This window comes from Streptopelia decaocto, assembly GCF_964273445.1.
Source record: "Streptopelia decaocto genome assembly, chromosome: 28".
Lineage (NCBI taxonomy): Eukaryota > Metazoa > Chordata > Aves > Columbiformes > Columbidae > Streptopelia > Streptopelia decaocto.
In genome coordinates, this window is record NC_138683.1 from 951,613 (window position 1) to 968,724 (window position 17,112).

At 60.3% G+C, this 17,112-nt stretch overlaps 2 protein-coding genes across 2 annotated transcripts in view; one reads left to right on the forward strand and one right to left on the reverse strand.

Moving 5' to 3' along the window:
- The window catches only part of LOC309450727 (E3 ubiquitin-protein ligase BRE1B-like), a 152,807-nt gene that overhangs the window by 59,737 nt on the left and 75,958 nt on the right, over nucleotides 1–17,112 (reverse strand). The gene's annotated exons all lie outside the window — the stretch shown is intronic.
- Nucleotides 775–17,037, forward strand: LOC309450737 (sodium/glucose cotransporter 2-like). The gene is made up of 15 exons (XM_082073811.1): nucleotides 775–877; nucleotides 1,286–1,357; nucleotides 2,271–2,375; nucleotides 3,991–4,050; nucleotides 4,665–4,769; nucleotides 5,791–5,896; nucleotides 6,388–6,468; nucleotides 7,133–7,332; nucleotides 8,328–8,463; nucleotides 11,319–11,426; nucleotides 13,648–13,798; nucleotides 14,623–14,791; nucleotides 15,554–15,769; nucleotides 16,516–16,609; nucleotides 16,801–17,037. Exons 1-15 carry the CDS (start codon nucleotides 794–796, stop codon nucleotides 16,983–16,985), a joined length of 1,872 nt encoding a protein of 623 aa, XP_081929937.1. The 5' UTR covers nucleotides 775–793; the 3' UTR covers nucleotides 16,986–17,037.

Here is a 17,112-nt window from a genome sequence, read left to right on the forward strand (position 1 = left end):
CCCGAACGCCTGGGTCCCCTATAACCTGAACGCCTGGGTCCCTCCCCCGGACGCCTGGGTCCCTCCCGAACTCCTGGGTCCCCTCCCGAACTCCTGGGTCCCTCCCGAACTCCTGGGTCCCTCCCGAACTCCTGGGTCCCCTCCCGAACTCCTGGGTCCCTCCCAAACTCCTGGGTCCCCTCCCGAACTCCTGGGTCCCCCCCGAACTCCTGGGTCCCTCCCGAACTCCTGAGTCCCCCCCGAACTCCTGGGTCCCTTCCCGAACTCCTGAGTCCCGAACTCCTGGGTCCCTCCCGAACTCCTGGGTCTCCTCCTGGACGCCTGGGTCCCTCCCGAACTCCTGGGTCCCCCCCGAACTCCTGGGTCCCTCCCAAACTCCTGGGTCCCCTCCCCGCACTCCTGGGTCCCTCCCGAACTCCTGAGTCCCGAACTCCTGGGTCCCTCCCGAACTCCTGGGTCCCCCCCGAACTCCTGGGTCCCTCCCAAACTCCTGGGTCCCCTCCCCGCACTCCTGGGTCCCTCCCGAACTCCTGAGTCCCGAACTCCTGAGTCCCGAACTCCTGGGTCCCTCCCGAACTCCTGGGTCCCTCCCGAACTCCTGGGTCCCCTCCCGAACTCCTGGGTCCCCCCCGAACTCCTGGGTCCCTCCCGAACTACTGGGTCCCTCCTGAACTCTTGAGTCCCGAACTCCTGGGTCCCTCCCGAACTCCTGGGTCCCTCCTGAACTCTTGAGTCCCGAACTCCTGGGTCCCCCCGGACGCCTGGGTCCCTCCCGAACTCCTGGGTCCCCGCGATGGAGCCGCCGGCGCCCGTGTCCCCCTGGGACCTGGGGGTGCTCGTCGGGTACCTCGTCCTGGTTCTCGCCGTGGGGCTCTGGGTAAGCGGTCGCGCCCCCCAAGTGACCTTTGACCTCTGACCCTTGACCCCCCACCCCACCCCCTCCCTGACCCCCCTGACCCATACTGGGAGCACTGGGAGGACTGGGGACCCCATACTGGGGTCACTGGATTCTATACTGGGAGCACTGGGAGCCCTGGTTTCCTCTATACTGGGAACTCTGGTTTTCTCTATACTGGGAGCCCTGGATCCCATACTGGTGTCACTGGTGTCCCTTACTGGGAGCCCTGGTGTTCTCTATACTGGGAGCACTGGGAACTCTGGTTGCCCCTATACTGGGAGCACTGGTTTTCTCTATACTGGGAGCCCTGGATCCCTTACTGGGAGCACTGGTGCTCTCTATACTGGTGTCACTGGTGTCCCTTACTGGTGTCACTGGTGTCCCCAGTCCCTGCGCCGCGGTCGCCGTGACACCATCAGCGGGTATTTCCTGGCGGGGCGGAGCATGAGCTGGGGACCCGTGAGTGACATGGGGACAATGGGGGCAATGGGGGGAATGGGGACATTGGGGACATTGGGGTCAATGGGGACAATGGGGTCAGTGGGGACATTGGGGTCAGTGGGGTCAGTGGGGACATTGGGGTCAATGGGGACATTGGGGGGCAATGGGGACATTGGGGGGCAATGGGGACACTGGGGGTGATGGGGACAATGGGGACAATGGGGACATTGGGGGCAATGGGGACATGGGGGACATTGGGGGCAATGGGGACATTGGGGGCAATGGGGGCAATGGGGGACATTGGGGGCAATGGGGGCAATGGGGACAATGGGGACATTGGGGTCAATGGGGACATGGGGGACATTGGGGGCAATGGGGACAATGGGGTCAATGGGGACATTGGGGTCAGTGGGGACATTGGGGTCAATGGGGACATTGGGGGGCAATGGGGACAATGGGGGACAATGGGGACACTGGGGGTGATGGGGACAATGGGGACAATGGGGACATTGGGGGCAATGGGGGCAATGGGGGCAATGGGGACAATGGGGACATTGGGGGCAATGGGGACATTGGAGTCAATGGGGACATTGGGGTCAATGGGACATTGGGGACAATGGGGGCAATGGGGACATTGGGGGCAATGGGGGCAATGGGGACAATGGGGGACATGAGGATATGGAGGGGACATTGGGCATATGGGGACATGGGGGGGATATGGGGGTACTGGGAGGGGGGTCATATGTGTCCCCATCGTCCCCAATGTCCCCATTGTCCCCATTGCCCCCATTGCCCCCATTGTCCCCATTGTCCCCATTGCCCCCAATGTCCCCATTGCCCCAATGTCCCCATTGCCCCCATTGCCCCCAATGTCCCCATTGCCCCAATGTCCCCATTGCCCCCATCGCCCCCATTGTCCCCGTGTCCCCAGGTGGGGGCGTCGCTCTTCGCCAGCAACGTGGGCTCCGGTCACTTTGTGGGGCTGGCGGGGACGGGGGCGGCCGGAGGAATCGCCGTGGGGGGGTTCGAGTGGAGCGTGAGTGGCACCTATAGACACCTATAGAGCCCAATAGACACCCATAGAGCCCTATAGACACCCATGGAGCCCCATAGAGCTCCATAGACACCCATAGAGCCCCATAGACACCTATAGACACTCATAGAGCCCTATAGAGCCCCATAGACAACCATAGAGCCCCATAGAGCCCCATAGACACCTATAGACACCCGTAGAGCCCCATAGAGCCCCATAGACACCCATAGAGCCCTATAGACACCCATAGACACCCATAGAGCCCCATAGACACCCATAGACACCCATAGAGGCCATAGACACCCATAGAGCCCCATAGACACCTATAGAGACTCATAGACACCCATAGAGCCCTATAGACACCCATAGACACCCATAGAGCCCCATAGACACCTATAGAGACTCATAGACACCCATAGAGCCCCATGGACACCCATAGAGCCCTATAGAGCCCCACAGACACCTGTAGAGCCCCATAGACACCCATAGAGCCCTATAGACACCCATAGAGCCCTATAGAGCCCCATTAACACCCATAGAGCCCCATAGACACCCATAGAGCCCTATAGAGCCCATAGACACCCATAGAGCCCCATAGACACCCATAGAACCCTATAGACACCTATAGACACTCATAGAGCCCCATAGACACCCATAGACACCCATAGAGCCCCATAGACACCTATAGAGCCCATAGACACCCATAGAGCCCCATAGACACCCATAGAGCCCTATAGACACCCATAGACACTTACAGAGCCTTATAGAGCCCCATAGACACCTATAGACACTCATAGAGCCCTATAGAACCCCATAGACACCCATAGAGCCCCATAGAGCCCCATAGAGCCTTATAGAGCTCCATAGACACCTATAGACACCCATAGACACCCATAGAGCCCTATGGAGCCCCATAGACACCCATAGAGCCCTCAGAGACCCTATGGACCCCTAAAGACACCCATCGAACCCCCAGAGACCCCTATAGATGTCTACAGACACCTATAGAACCCTCAGAGACCCTGTGGAGCCCCAGAGACCCTATAGACACCCGCAAACACCTGTAAAACCCTCAGAGACCCTATAGATCCCTATAGACCCCTATAGACACCCATAGACACCTATAGAACCCTCAGAGACCCTGCGGACCCCTAGAGACACCTAGAGACCCTATAGACACCCGTAGAACCCTCAGAGACCCTATGGACCCCTAGAGACCCTATAGGCACCTAGAGACACCTAGAGACCCCATAGCCCCCCATATACACCTATAGCCCCCTGCAAACCCTATAGACTCCCATAGAGCCCTATAGACCCAAACAATCCCCTATAGCCCTTATAGCCCCCCATAGCCCCCGTAGACCCCATAGACCCCTATAGCCCCATACAAACCCTATAGACGCCATAGCCCCCTATAGCCCCCTACAAACCCTATAGACCCCCATAGAGCCCTATAGACCCAAACAATCCCCTATAATCCTTATAGCCCCCTATAGACCCCTATAGACCCCCCCATGGCCTCCTCACACGCACCCCCATAATGTCCCCACCTGGCCCCGCCCCTTCCCATTGGCCCCGCCCCATGTGACCACGCCCCCTCCCCTGGCCCCGCCCCCAGGGCATGTTCATCGTGCTGCTCCTGGGCTGGGTCTTCGTCCCCATTTACATGCGGGCGGGGGTGAGTTGGGGGCGGGGCCTATTGGGGGGCGGGGCCTATTGGGGGCGGGGCCTATTGGAGGGAGGGGCCATGGGAGGCGGGGTCTGGGTGTCCGGGGTGGGGTGTGATGGGGTGGGGGGTTCCCCCGAACTCCTGGGTCCCCCCCGAACTCCTGGGTCCCTTTTGCACTCCTGGGTCCCTTTTGCACTCCTGGGTCCCCCGGACTCCTGGGTCCCCCCCGGACGCCTGGGTCCCCCCCGAACTCCTGGGTCCCCCCCGAACTCCTGGGTCCCTCCCACACTCCTGGGTCCCTCCCGGACTCCTGGGTCCCTCCCACACTCCTGGGTCCCTCCCGGACTCCTGGGTCCCTCCCGAACTCCTGGGTCCCTCCCACACTCCTGGGTCCCTCCCGGACTCCTGGGTCCCCCCCGGACTCCTGGGTCCCTCCCGAACTCCTGGGTCCCTCCCACACTCCTGGGTCCCCCCCGGACTCCTGGGTCCCCCCTGAACTCCTGGGTCCCTCCCGAACTCCTGGGTCCCTCCCACACTCCTGGGTCCCCCCCGGACTCCTGGGTCCCCCCCGGACTCCTGGGTCCCCCCGAACGCCTGGGTCCCCCGGACGCCTGGGTCCGCAGGTGACGACGATGCCCCAGTTCTTGGCCCTGCGGTTCGGGGGGGGGCGGATCCGCCTGTTCCTGGCGCTGCTGTCGCTGGTTCTTTACATGGCCACCAAGATCTCGGTATAGGGGACCTATAGGGGTCATATAGGGGACATATAGGACACCTAGAGGGGATCTATAGGGGTTAAGAGGGGTCTATAGGGGCTACAGAGGACGTAGGGGTTGGGGGTCTATAGGGGATATGGGTGATATGTAGGCGATCTACAGGGGACCTATAGGGGTTGAGCGGGCTATGGGGGATCTATAGGGGTTGGGAGGGGTCTATAGGGGCTATAGAGGATGTCTAGGGGAACTATAGAGCCTGGGAGGTCTATGGGGGGCTATAGGGCATCTGTAGGGTATCTTTAGAGGTTGGGGAGCCCATAGGGGACATATAGGGGTTCTATAGGGGATCCGTAGGCGTTGGGGGGGGTCTATTGGGGCCAGGGGTGATCTCTGCGGGTCGGGGTGATCTATAGAGGGTCCCTATGGGTCTCTATGGTCACTATGGGTCTCTAGGGGTCTCTATGGTCTCTCTATGGTCTCTATGGTCTCTCTATGGTCTCTCTATGGTGTCTCTATGGGTCTCTATGGTCCCTATGGGTCTCTGTGGGTCTCTCTATGGTCTCTATGGTCTCTATGGTCTCTCTATGGGTCTCTATGGTCCCTATGGGTCTCTATGGTCTCTATGGGTCTCTACGGGTCTCTATGGGTCGCTATGGGTCTCAATGGGTCTCTATGGTCTCTCTATGGCCGCTATGATCTCTATGGGTCTCTATGGTCCCTATGGGTCCCTATGGATCTCTATGGGTCCCTATGGGTCTCTATGGTCTCTATGGGTCTCTATGGTCTCTATGGGTCTCTATGGGTCTCTATGGTCACTGTGGGTCTCTATGGTCTCTATGGTCCCTATGGGTCTCTATGGTCTCTCTCTATGGTCTCTGTGGGACTCTCTATGGGTCTCTATGGTCTCTCTATGGGTCTCTATGGGTCCCTATGGGTCTCTATGGTCCCTATGGTCTCTCTATGGTCTCTCTATGGTCTCTCTATGGGTCCCTATGGGTCTCTATGGTCCCTATGGGTCTCTATGGGTTGCGCGCAGGTCGACATGTACTCGGGCGCCATCTTCATCCGGGCGGCGCTGGGCTGGGGGCTCCTCCCGGCCGTGGGGGCGCTGCTGGGGGTCACCGCCCTCTACACCATCACCGGTAAAGGGGGCGGGGCCTAAGGGGGCGGGGCCTAAGGGGGCGGGGGCGGGGGTAGGCGAGGCTAAAGGGGCAATGGGGGGTAAAGGGGGCGTGGACTAAGGGGTCTTGTGTGGGCGTGGTTGACATGGGCGGGGCATGATGTGGGTGTGGCCTGAATGGGGAGGAGTTAAATGGGGCAGGGGCAAAATGGGGCGGGGCTTAAGGGGGCGGGGATAACAGGGGCTAAGGGCTGGGTTTAAATGGCAGTGGGCAGGGCTTAATGGGGAGGGGGCGTGGCCGTATGGTGGGTGTGACCTATGGGGCGTGTCCTGAATAAGGGGGCGTGGTCTTATTGGCGGGCGTCGCCACATTGGGGGCGTGGCCAATGGGGAATCACTGGGGGTCAATGGGGGCGGGTTTAAAGGCGGGTGGGCGGGGATTAAAGGGGAAGGGGCGGGGTCTGGGGTGGGCGTGGCCTGAGGGGCGTGTCCTGATTGGTGGGCGTGGCCTAGGGGGCCTGACGGCGCTGATGTTCGCGGACCTGCTGCAGACGCTCATCATGGTGCTGGGGGCGGCCGTGCTGGCGGGATACGGTGCGTGTACTGGTCATACTGGTTATACTGGGAGATACTGGTTATACGGGGTATACTGGTTATACTGGGAGATACTGGGAGATACTGGTTATACTGGTTATACGGGGTATACTGGTTATACTGGGTTATACTGGGATATATTGGTTATACTGGGATATACTGGTTATACTGGGATATACTGGGTTATACTGGGTTATACTGGGGTATAGTGGGGTATACTGGGTTATAGTGTGTTATACTGGTTATACTGGGTTATACTGGGACATACTGGGATATACTGGGTTATAGTGGGATATACTGGGATATACTGGGTTATAGTGGGATATACTGGGACATACTGGCATATCCTGGGTTATAGTGGGACATATTGGGATATGCTGGGATATACTGGTTTGGTACTGGGAGGAACTGGGAGGGACTGGGACACATCACTCCAATGCCATAGTGGTCCATACTGGGTGATACTGGGGTATACTGGGATATACTGGGTTATACTGGGATATACTAGGTTATACTGGTTTGGTACTGGGAGGGACTGGGGCGGATCACTCCAATGCCATAGTGGTCCGTACTGGTCCATAGTGGTCCGTACTGGTCCATACTCGTCTATACTGGTTTATACTGGTCTATACTGGTTTATACTGGTTTATACTGGTTTTTGCAGCCCTGGGCGCCGTGGGCGGCTACGAGGGGCTGCGGAGCCTCTACCCCCTGGCCCTGCCCCCCAATGTCACGGGTCCTTGCGGGCGCCCCCGGCCCGACGCCTTCAACCTGCTGCGCAGCCCCCGCGACGGGGACCTGCCCTGGACCGGCCTCATCCTGGGGCTGGGGGTCATCTCCGCCTGGTACTGGTGCACCGACCAGGTGGGACTGGGGGCACTGGGGGGGACTGGGAGGGGATTGGGGGGCACTGGGAGGGGATTGGGGGGCACTGGGAGGTGATTTGGGGGCACTGGGAAGCACTGGGAGGGGACTGGGAGAGATTAGGGAGCACTGGGAGAGCACTGGGAGTGAACTGGGAGGAACTGGGAGGGGCTGGGAGTGAACTGGGATGGGACTGGGAGGGACTGGGAATGAACTGGGAGGCACTGGGAGGGACTGGGAGGCACTGGGACCTGCCCTGGGTCGTCCTCATCCTGGGGCTGGGGGTCATCTCCGCGTGGTACTGGTGCACCGACCAGGTGGGACTGGGGGCACTGGGAGGGACTGGGAGGGACTGGGAGGGGATTGGGGGGCACTGGGAGGTGATTTGGGGGCACTGGGAGGTGATTTGGGGGCACTGGGAAGCACTGGGAGGGTACTGGGGGGGACTGGGAGGGGACTGGGAGTGAACTGGGAGGGACTGGGAGGGACTGGGAGTGAACTGGGATGGGACTGGGAGGTGATTAGGGGACACTGGGAGGGGACTGGGAGTGAACTGGGATGGGACTGGGAGGGACTGGTATGCACTGGGATGCACTGGGTGTCACTGGGAGTCACTGGGAGTGAACTGGGATGGGACTGGGAGTGAACTGGGATGGGACTGGGAGTGAACTGGGATGGGACTGGGGGGAACTGGGATGGGACTGGGAGGGCACTGAGAGTCACTGGGAGTCACTGGGAAGCACTGGGAGTCACTGGGAGTCACTGGGTGGCACTGGGGATCACTGGGATGGGACTGGGAGTGAACTGGGAGGGACTGGGAGGGGACTGGGAGTGAACTGGGATGGGACTGGGAGGGCACTGAGACTCACTGGGATGCACTGGGTGTTACTGTGAGTCACTGGGTGTCACTAGGATGGGACTGGGAGTGAACTGGGAGGCACTGGGATGCACTGGGAGGCACTGGGATGCACTGGGGGTGACTGGGCGCCCCCCAGGTGATCGTCCAGCGCTGCCTGGCCGGCCGCTCCCTCACCCACGTGCGCGGCGGCTGCGTCGTCTGCGGGTACCTCAAGGTGCTGCCCATGTTCCTCATGGTGCTGCCCGGCATGGCCGCCCGCGTCCTCTTCCCCGGTCAGTGCACCGCCCCTGCCCGCCCAAGATGGCCGCCCAAGATGGCCACCCAAGATGGCCGCCATGTCTTGACCCTCTATGGCTGCCCTGGTGTCCCCTGAGCTTTCTTGGCCAATCCAAGATGGCCACTCAACATGGCCGCCCAACATAATGACTTGGTATGACTGCCCAAGATGGCCGCCCAAGATGGCCGCCATGTCTTGACCCTCTATGGCTGCCCTGGTGTCCCCTGAGCTTTCTTGGCCAATCCAAGATGGCTGCCCAACATAATGGCTTGGTAGGGCTGCCCAAGATGGCCGCCCAAGATGGCCACCCAACATGGCCACCCAAGATGGCCGCCAAGTCTTGACCCTCTATGGCCGCCCTGGTGTCCCCTGAGCTTCTTTGGCCAATCCAAGATGGCCGCCCAACATGGCCGCCCAACATAATGGCTTGATAGGGCTGGTCAACATGGCCGCCCAAGATGGCCGCCCAAGATGGCCACCCAAGATGGCCGCCCAATATGGCCGCCCAAGATGGCTGCCAGTCAAGATGGCCGCCCAAGATGGCTGCCTCTCAAGATGGCCGCCCAACATGGCTACTCACGGACAGCTGATCAATGGGGTGACCCAACATGGCCGCCAAGATGGCCGCCATGTCTTGACCCTCTATGGTGGCCCTGGTGTCCCCTGAGCTTCTTTGGCCAAGACAAGATGGCTGCCCAGATGGGCTAACCAAGATGGCCACCCAAGATGGCTGCCAAGTCTTGACCCTCTATGGTGGCCCTGGTGTCCCCTGAGCTTCTTTGGCCAATCCAAGATGGCTGCTCAACATGGCCACTCAACATAATGGCTTGGTAGGGCTGGTCAACATGGCCGCCCAAGATGGCCGCCCAAGATGGCCACCAAGATGGCCGCCATGTCTTGACCCCCTATGACCGCCCTGGTGTCCCCTGAGCTTCTTTGGCCAATCCAGGATGGCCGCCCAAGATGGCCGCCCAAGATGGCCGCCATGTCTTGACCCTCTATGGCCGCCCTGGTGTCCCCTGAGCTTCTTTGGCCAAGACAAGATGGCCACCCAACATGGCCGCCCAAGATGGCCACCAAGATGGCCGCCCAACACAATGGCTTGGTAGGGCTGCCCAACATGGCTGCCCAACATGGCCGCCATGTCTTGACCCCCTATGGCCGCCCTGGTGTCCCCTGAGCTTCTTTGGCCAATCCAGGATGGCCGCCCAAGATGGCCACACAAGATGGCTGCCCAAGATGGCCGCCCAGAATGGCCGCCATGTCTTGACCCCCTATGGCCGCCCTGGTGTCCCCTGAGCTTCTTTGACCAATCCAAGATGGCCGCCCAGCAGGGCTAACCAAGATGGCCACCCAAGATGGCTGCCAAGTCTTGACCCTCTATGGCGGCCCTGGTGTCCCCTGAGCTTCTTTGGCCAATCCAAGATGGCTGCCCAAGATGGCCGCCATGTCTTGACCCTCTATGGCTGCCCTGGTGTCCCCTGAGCTTTCTTGGCCAATCCAAGATGGCTGCCCAACATAATGGCTTGGTAGGGCTGCCCAAGATGGCCGCCCAAGATGGCCACCCAACATGGCCACCCAAGATGGCCGCCAAGTCTTGACCCTCTATGGCCGCCCTGGTGTCCCCTGAGCTTCTTTGGCCAATCCAAGATGGCCGCCCAACATGGCCACCCAACATAATGGCTTGATAGGGCTGGTCAACATGGCCGCCCAAGATGGCCGCCCAAGATGGCCGCCCAAGATGGCCGCCCAAGATGGCTGCCAGTCAAGATGGCCGCCCAAGATGGCTGCCTCTCAAGATGGCCGCCCAACATGGCTACTCACGGACAGCTGATCAATGGGGTGACGCAACATGGCCGCCAAGATGGCTGCCACCCAAGATGGCCGCCCAAGATGGCTGCCTTTCAATATGGCTGCCAAGTATCATCTTGGGTGGCCATATTGACTGGCAGCCATCTTGGGCAGCCATCTTGGGTGGTAGCCATCTTGGGCCGCCATCTTGGCAGCCATCTTGGGCCACCGTGCAGGGCTGCCATCTTGGGCGGCCATATTGGTCCGCCATGCTGGGCAGCCATCTTGAATGGCAGCCATATTGCACCGCCATGCTTGGCGGCCATCTTGGGCCACCATATTGGGTGGCAGCCATCTTGGGCCAGCACAATGGGCGGCCATCTTGGGCCGCCATGCTGGGCAGCCATCTTGGGTGGTGGCCATCTTGGACCAACACAATGGGCGGCCATCTTGGGCCGCCATGCTGGGCAGCCATCTTGAGTGGGGGCCATCTTGAGTGGCAGCCATCTTGGGCAGCCACCTTGGGCCAAACTTGGGTAGCCATATTGGGCCGCCATCTTGAGTGGCAGCCATCTTGGGCCACCCCATTGGGTGGCCATCTTGGGCCGCCATGCTGGGCGGCCATCTTGACTGGTGGCCATATTGTACCACCATGCTTGGCGGCCATCTTGGGCCACCATCTTGAGTGGCAGCCATCTTGGGCAGCCACCTTGGGCCAATCTTGGGTAGCCATATTGGGCCACCATATTGGGTGGCGGCCATCTTGGACCAGCACAATGGGCGGCCATCATCTTGGGTAGCCATATTGGGCCGCCATCTTGAGTGGCAGCCATCTTGGGCAGCCACCTTGGGTCAATCTTGGGTAGCCATATTGAGTGGTGGCCATCTTGGGCCGCCATGCTGGGCCGCCATCTTGAGTGGCGGCCATCTTGAGTGGCAGCCATCTTAGGCGGCCATCTTGCTCCTTTCCCCCACACGCTCGGCGGCCATCTTGGGCGCCCGTCTCCGGGCGGCCATCTTGGCCGGCCGAGGCGCCGCTGACTCGGCGACGCCCCCCAGAGGTCGTGGGCTGCGCCGACCCCCAGCGCTGCCTCCGCGCCTGCGGGAGCCCCCTGGGCTGCTCCAACCTGGCCTATCCCCAGCTCGTCGTCAGCCTCCTGCCCCCCGGTGCGCACCAAGGGCCTTATTAGGGGCTAATAGGGGGTTATTAGGGGCTATTAGGGACTAATAGGGGCTATTAGGGGCTAATAGGGGGTTATTACGGGATAATAGTGGGTTATTACGGGCTAATAGTGGGTTATCAGGGACTATTAGGGGCTAATAGTCGGTTATTAGGGGCTAATAGTGGGTTATCAGGGGCTATTAGGGGCCAATAGTGGGTTATTAGGGGCTATTAGGGGCTAATAGTGGGTTATTAGGGGCTAATAGTGGGTTATCAGGGACTATTAGGGGCTAATAGTCGGTTATTAGGGGCTAATAGTGGGTTATCAGGGGCTATTAGGGGCCAACAGTGGGTTATTAGGGGCTATTAGGGGCTAATAGTGGGTTATTAGGGGCTAATAGTGGGTTATCAGGGACTACTAGGGGCTAATAGTCGGTTATTAGGGGCTAATAGTGGGTTATCAGGGGCTATTAGGGGCTAATAGTCGGTTATTAGGGGCCAATAGTGGGTTATTAGGGGCTATTAGGGCCTAATAGTGGGTTATTAGGAGCTATTGGGGCTAATAGGGGGTTATTAGGGGTTATTAGGGCCTAATAGTGGGTTATCAGAGGCTATTAGGGGCTAATAGTGGGTTATCAGGGACTATTAAGGGCTACTAGGAGACTATTAGGGCTATTATAGGCTATTAGGAGTCTATTAGGGGACTATTAGGGGACTATTTGGGGCTATTAGGGGGCTATTACGGGACTATTAGAGGCTATTAGGGGACTATTGGGGGCTATTGGGGGCAATTAGAGTCTATTAGGGGACTATTAGAGGCTATTAGGGGACTATTAGAGACTACTAGGAGACTATTAGGGGACTATTAGAGACTATTGGGGGCTATTAGGGGACTATTAGAGTCTATTAGGGGACTATTGGGGGCTATTAGGGGACTATTGGAGACTATTAGGAGACTATTGGGGGCTATTAGAGTCTATTAGGGGACTATTGGGGACTATTAGGGGGCAATTAGAGTGTATTAGGGGACTATTAGAGACTATTAGGAGACTATTAGAGGCTATTAGGAGACTATTGGTGGCTATTAGGGGACTATTGGAGACTATTAGGAGACTATTGGGGACTATTGGGGGCTATTAGGGGACTATTAGAGACTATTAGGGGACTATTGGGGGCCATTAGAGTCTATTAGGGGAATATTGGGGACTATTGGGGGCTATTAGAGACTATTAGGAGACTATTGGGGGCTATTAGAGTCCATTAGGGGGCTATTAACCCACTATTATCGCTATTAATGGGCTATTGGCCCCCCATTCTAGGGTCCCGGGGGGTCTGTCGGTGCTGTGGGCGGGTCCCCGCGGTGACCCCGCCCCCTGCCCCCCCCAGGGCTGCGGGGCCTCATGCTGGCCGTGGTGCTGGCCGCGCTCATGGCCATTGTGGCTATTGGGGGACTATTGGGGACTATTAGGTCACTATTAGAGTCTATTAGGGGACTATTGGGGGCTATTAGGAGACTATTGGGGGCTATTAGGGGACTATTGGGGAGTATTAGAGTCTATTAGGAGACTATTAGAGACTATTAGGAGACTATTGGGGACTACTAGGGGGCAATTAGATTCTACTAGGGGACTATTAGAGACTATTAGAAGGCTATTAGAGGCTATTAGGGGGCTACTAGAGACTATTGGGGACTATTAGGGACTATTAGGAGGCTATTAGAGGCTATTAGGGGACTATTAGAGACTATTAGGAGACTATTAGAGACTATTGGGGACTATTGGAGGCTATTAGGGGACTATTAGAGTCTATTAGGAGACTATTGGGGACTAGTAGAGTATATTAGGGGACTATTGGGGGCTATTAGGAGACTATTAAAGGCTACTAGGGGACTATTGGGGGCTATTAGGGGGCTATTAGAGACTATTAGAGGCTATTAGGGGACTATTGGACACTATTAGGGGACTATTGGGGGCTATTAGAGTCTATTAGGGGACTATTGGTGTCTATTAGGGGGCTATTAGAGGCTATTAGGGGACTATTGGGGGCTATTAATCGGCTATTAGCTCCCTATTAGCGCTATTAATGGGCTATTAACCCACTCTTAGCGCTATTAATGGGCTATTAGCCCCCCATTCTCGGGTCTGGGGGGGTCTGTTGGTGCTGTGGGCGGGTCTGTCGGTGCCGTGGGCGGGTCCCCGCGGTGACCCCGCCCCCTGCCCCGCCCAGGGCTGCGGGGCCTCATGCTGGCCGTGGTGCTGGCCGCGCTCATGTCGTCCTTGGCCTCCATCTTCGCCAGCTCGGCCGCCCTGTTCAGCCTCGACGTCTACAAGAGGCTGCGGCCCCGAGCGGGGCCCCGGGAGCTGCTCATCGCGGGCAGGTGGGGACCCAGGCGTCCGGGGGACCCAGGCGTCCGGGGAACCCAGGAGTGCGGGGGGACCCAGGAGTGCGGGGGGACACAGGCGTCCGGGGGACCCAGGAGTCCGGGGGGGGACGGGAGTTTGGGAGGGACCCAGGTGTCCGGGGGGACCCAGGCGTCCGGGGGGACACAGGAGTGCAGGGGAACCAGGAGTGTGGGAGACCCAGGAGTGCGGGGGGACCCAGGAGTCTGGGAGGGACCCAGGAGTTCGGGGAGGGACCCAGGAGTGCGGGGGGACCCAGGAGTTCGGGAGGGACCCAGGAGTTCAAGAGGGACCCAGGCGTCCGGGTTAGAAGGGACCCAGGCGTCTGAGAGCTCAGACCAATGGGGATGAAGAGGCCAGAGGGGACCTGGGGGGTGTGGGTTAAAGGGGACCCAGGGGTGTGGGTTATAAGGGACCCAGGCGTCCGGGGGACCCAGGGGTGTGGGTTATAAGGGACCCAGGCGTCCGGGTGACCCAGGGGTGTGGGTTAAAGGGGACCCAGGGGTGTGGGTTATAAGGGACCCAGGCGTCCGGGTGACCCAGGGGTGTGGGTTAAAGGGGACCCAGGGGTGTGGGTTATAAGGGACCCAGGCGTCCGGGTGACCCAGGGGTGTGGGTTAAAGGGGACCCAGGCGTCCGAGAGCTCAGCTCAATGGGGATGAAGGGGCCAGAGGGGACCCAGGGGTGTGGGTTATAGGGGACCCAGGCGTCCGGGGCACCCAGGGGTGTGGGTTAAGGGGGACCCAGGCGTCCTGGGGACCCAGGCGTCTGGGCGGTGAGGGACCCAGGCGTCCGGGCGCAGGCTGTGGGTGGCGGCCATGGTGGGGCTGAGCCTGGCGTGGCTGCCGGTGGTGGAGGCGGCGCAGGGGGGGCGGCTGTTCGACTACATCCAGGCCGTGGCCAGTTACCTGGCCCCCCCGGTGGCCGCCGTCTTCTTCCTGGCCGTCTTCGTGCCCCGCGTCAACGAGCCCGTGAGTCGCAGCGAGGGACCCAGGAGTGCCCCAAAGGACCCAGGAGTGGGGGAGGGACCCAAATAGGGGACCCAGGAGTGCGGGAGGGACCCAGGAGTGCCCCAATGGACCCAGGAGGGCGGGAGGGACCCAGGAGTGTGGGAGGGACCCAGGAGTTCGGGAGGGACCCTGGAGTGCGGGAGGGACCCAAATAGGGGACCAGGAGTTTGGGAGGGACCCAGGAGTTCAGGAGGGACCCAGGAGTTCTGGAGGGACTCAAATAGGGGACCCAGGAGTTCGGGAGGGGACCCAGGAGTGCGGGAGGGACCCAGGAGTGTGGGAGGGACCCAGGAGTGCCCCAAGGGACCCAGGAGTTCGGGAGGGACCCAGGAGTGCGGGGAGGGACCCAGGAGTTCGTGAGGGACCCAAATAGGGGACCCAGGAGTTTGGGAGGGACCCAGGAGTGCGGGAGGGACCCTGGAGTGTGGGAGGGACCCAGGAGTGCCCCAATGGACCCAGGAGTTCGGGAGGGACCCGAATAGGGGACCCAGGAGTTCAGGAGGGACCCAAATAGGGGACCCAGGAGTGCGGGGAGGGGACCCAGGTGTCTGAGAGGGGACCCAGGCGTCCGGGAAGGACCCACATAGGGGACCCAGGAGTTCAGGAGGGTCTCAGGAGCTCGGGAGGGGACCCAGGAGTTGGGGAGGGACCCAGGAGTTCGGGAGGGGACCCAGGCGTCCGGGAGGGACCCAGGCGTCCGGCTGACCCGTTCCCCGCCCCCAGGGCGCGTTCTGGGGGCTGGTCGGGGGGCTGTGTCTGGGGCTGGTTCGGCTGCTCCCCGAGGTGGCGCTGGGGACGGGGTCGTGCGGGGCCCCCGGGCGCTGCCCCCCCCTGCTCTGCGGGCTCCATTACCTGCACTTCGCGCTCCTGCTCTTCGTCCTCACCGGGGGCATCGTGGTGGGCGTGTCCCTCTGCTTCCCGCCCATCCCCCACGCGCACGTGAGTCAAATAGGGGACCCAGGAGTTCTGAGGGACCCAGGCGTCCGGGGACACAGGAGATCAGGGAGGGACCCACGAGTTCTGAGGGACCCAAATAGGGGACCCAGAAGTTCGGGGAGGGACCCAAATAGGGGACCCAGGTGTCCGGGAGGGACCCAGGAGTGCCCCAAGGGACCCAAATAGGGGACCCAGGAGTTCGGGAGGGACCCAGGAGTTCGGGAGGGACCCAAATAAGGGACCCAGGAGTTCGGGAGGGACCCAGGAGTTCGGGAGGGACCCAGGAGTGCGGGAGGGACCCAAATGGGGGACCCAGGAGTTCGGGAGGGACCCAGGAGTTCGGGAGGGACCCAAATAGGGGACCCAGGAGTTCGGGAGGGACCCAGGAGTTCTGAGGGACCCAAATAGGGGACCCAGGAGTTCAGGAGGGACCCAGGAGTTCGGGAGGGAACCAGGAGTTTGGGAGGGACCCAAATAGGGGACCCAGGAGTTCGGGAGGGACCCAGGAGTTCGGGAGGGACCCAAATAAGGGACCCAGGAGTTCGGGAGGGACCCAGGAGTTCGGGAGGGACCCAGGAGTTCGGGAGGGACCCAAATAAGGGACCCAGGAGTCCGGGGAGGGACCCAAATAGGGGACCCAGGAGTTCGGGAGGGACCCAGGAGTTCGGGAGGGACCCAAATAAGGGACCCAGGAGTTCAGGGAGGGACCCAGGAGTTCGGGAGGGACCCAGGCGTCCGGGTTCCCGCAGCTCCACCGATTGGTGTTCAGTCTCCGGAACAGTCGGGAACCGCGAATCGACCTCGACCAATCAAAGGACGTGAGCGGTGACATCCAGCTCCAAGGTGAGGGACCCAGGCGTCCGGGGGGGACCCAGGAGTCCGGGAGGGACCCAGGAGTTCGGGAGGGACCCAGGAGTTCGGGAGGGGACCCAGGAGTTCGGGAGGGACCCAGGAGTGCGGGAGGGACCCAAATGGGGGACCCAGGAGTTCGGGAGGGACCCAGGCGTCCGGGCGCTCACTCCCGTTTCTCCCAGACGTGGAGGCGGAGCCGGGGACTCAGGGGGCGGAGCCACCAGAAGGGGCGGGGTCACGTGGACCGGGGGGCGTGTCCCCAGTGCCGGCCCCGCCCCTCGAGGACCCTCGCTGGAGCCGATTGGTCGACGTCAATGCCATCGTCCTGATGGGCGGCGCCGTCTTCCTGTGGGCTTATTTCGCGTGAAATTGCCCCAAAACAACCCAAAATGACCCAAAATGAGCCAAAATGTGCCCAAAATGACCTAAAATGTGCCTGAAATGACCCCAAATGTTCCTGAAATGCTCCAAATGGGCCCAAAATGCCCCAAAAT

What these genes read in the sequence shown, in the direction of transcription:
- LOC309450737 (XM_082073811.1), top strand. Translation starts at nt 794, where the DNA reads ATGGAGCCGCCGGCGCCCGTGTCCCCCTGGGACCTGGGGGTGCTCGTC. An exon ending in GGTACTGGTGCACCGACCAG is followed by an intron (nt 7,333 to 8,327) that starts GTGGGACTGGGG and finishes GGCGCCCCCCAG; the next exon opens with GTGATCGTCCAGCGCTGCCT. An exon ending in CGCCCATCCCCCACGCGCAC is followed by an intron (nt 15,770 to 16,515) that starts GTGAGTCAAATA and finishes GGGTTCCCGCAG; the next exon opens with CTCCACCGATTGGTGTTCAG.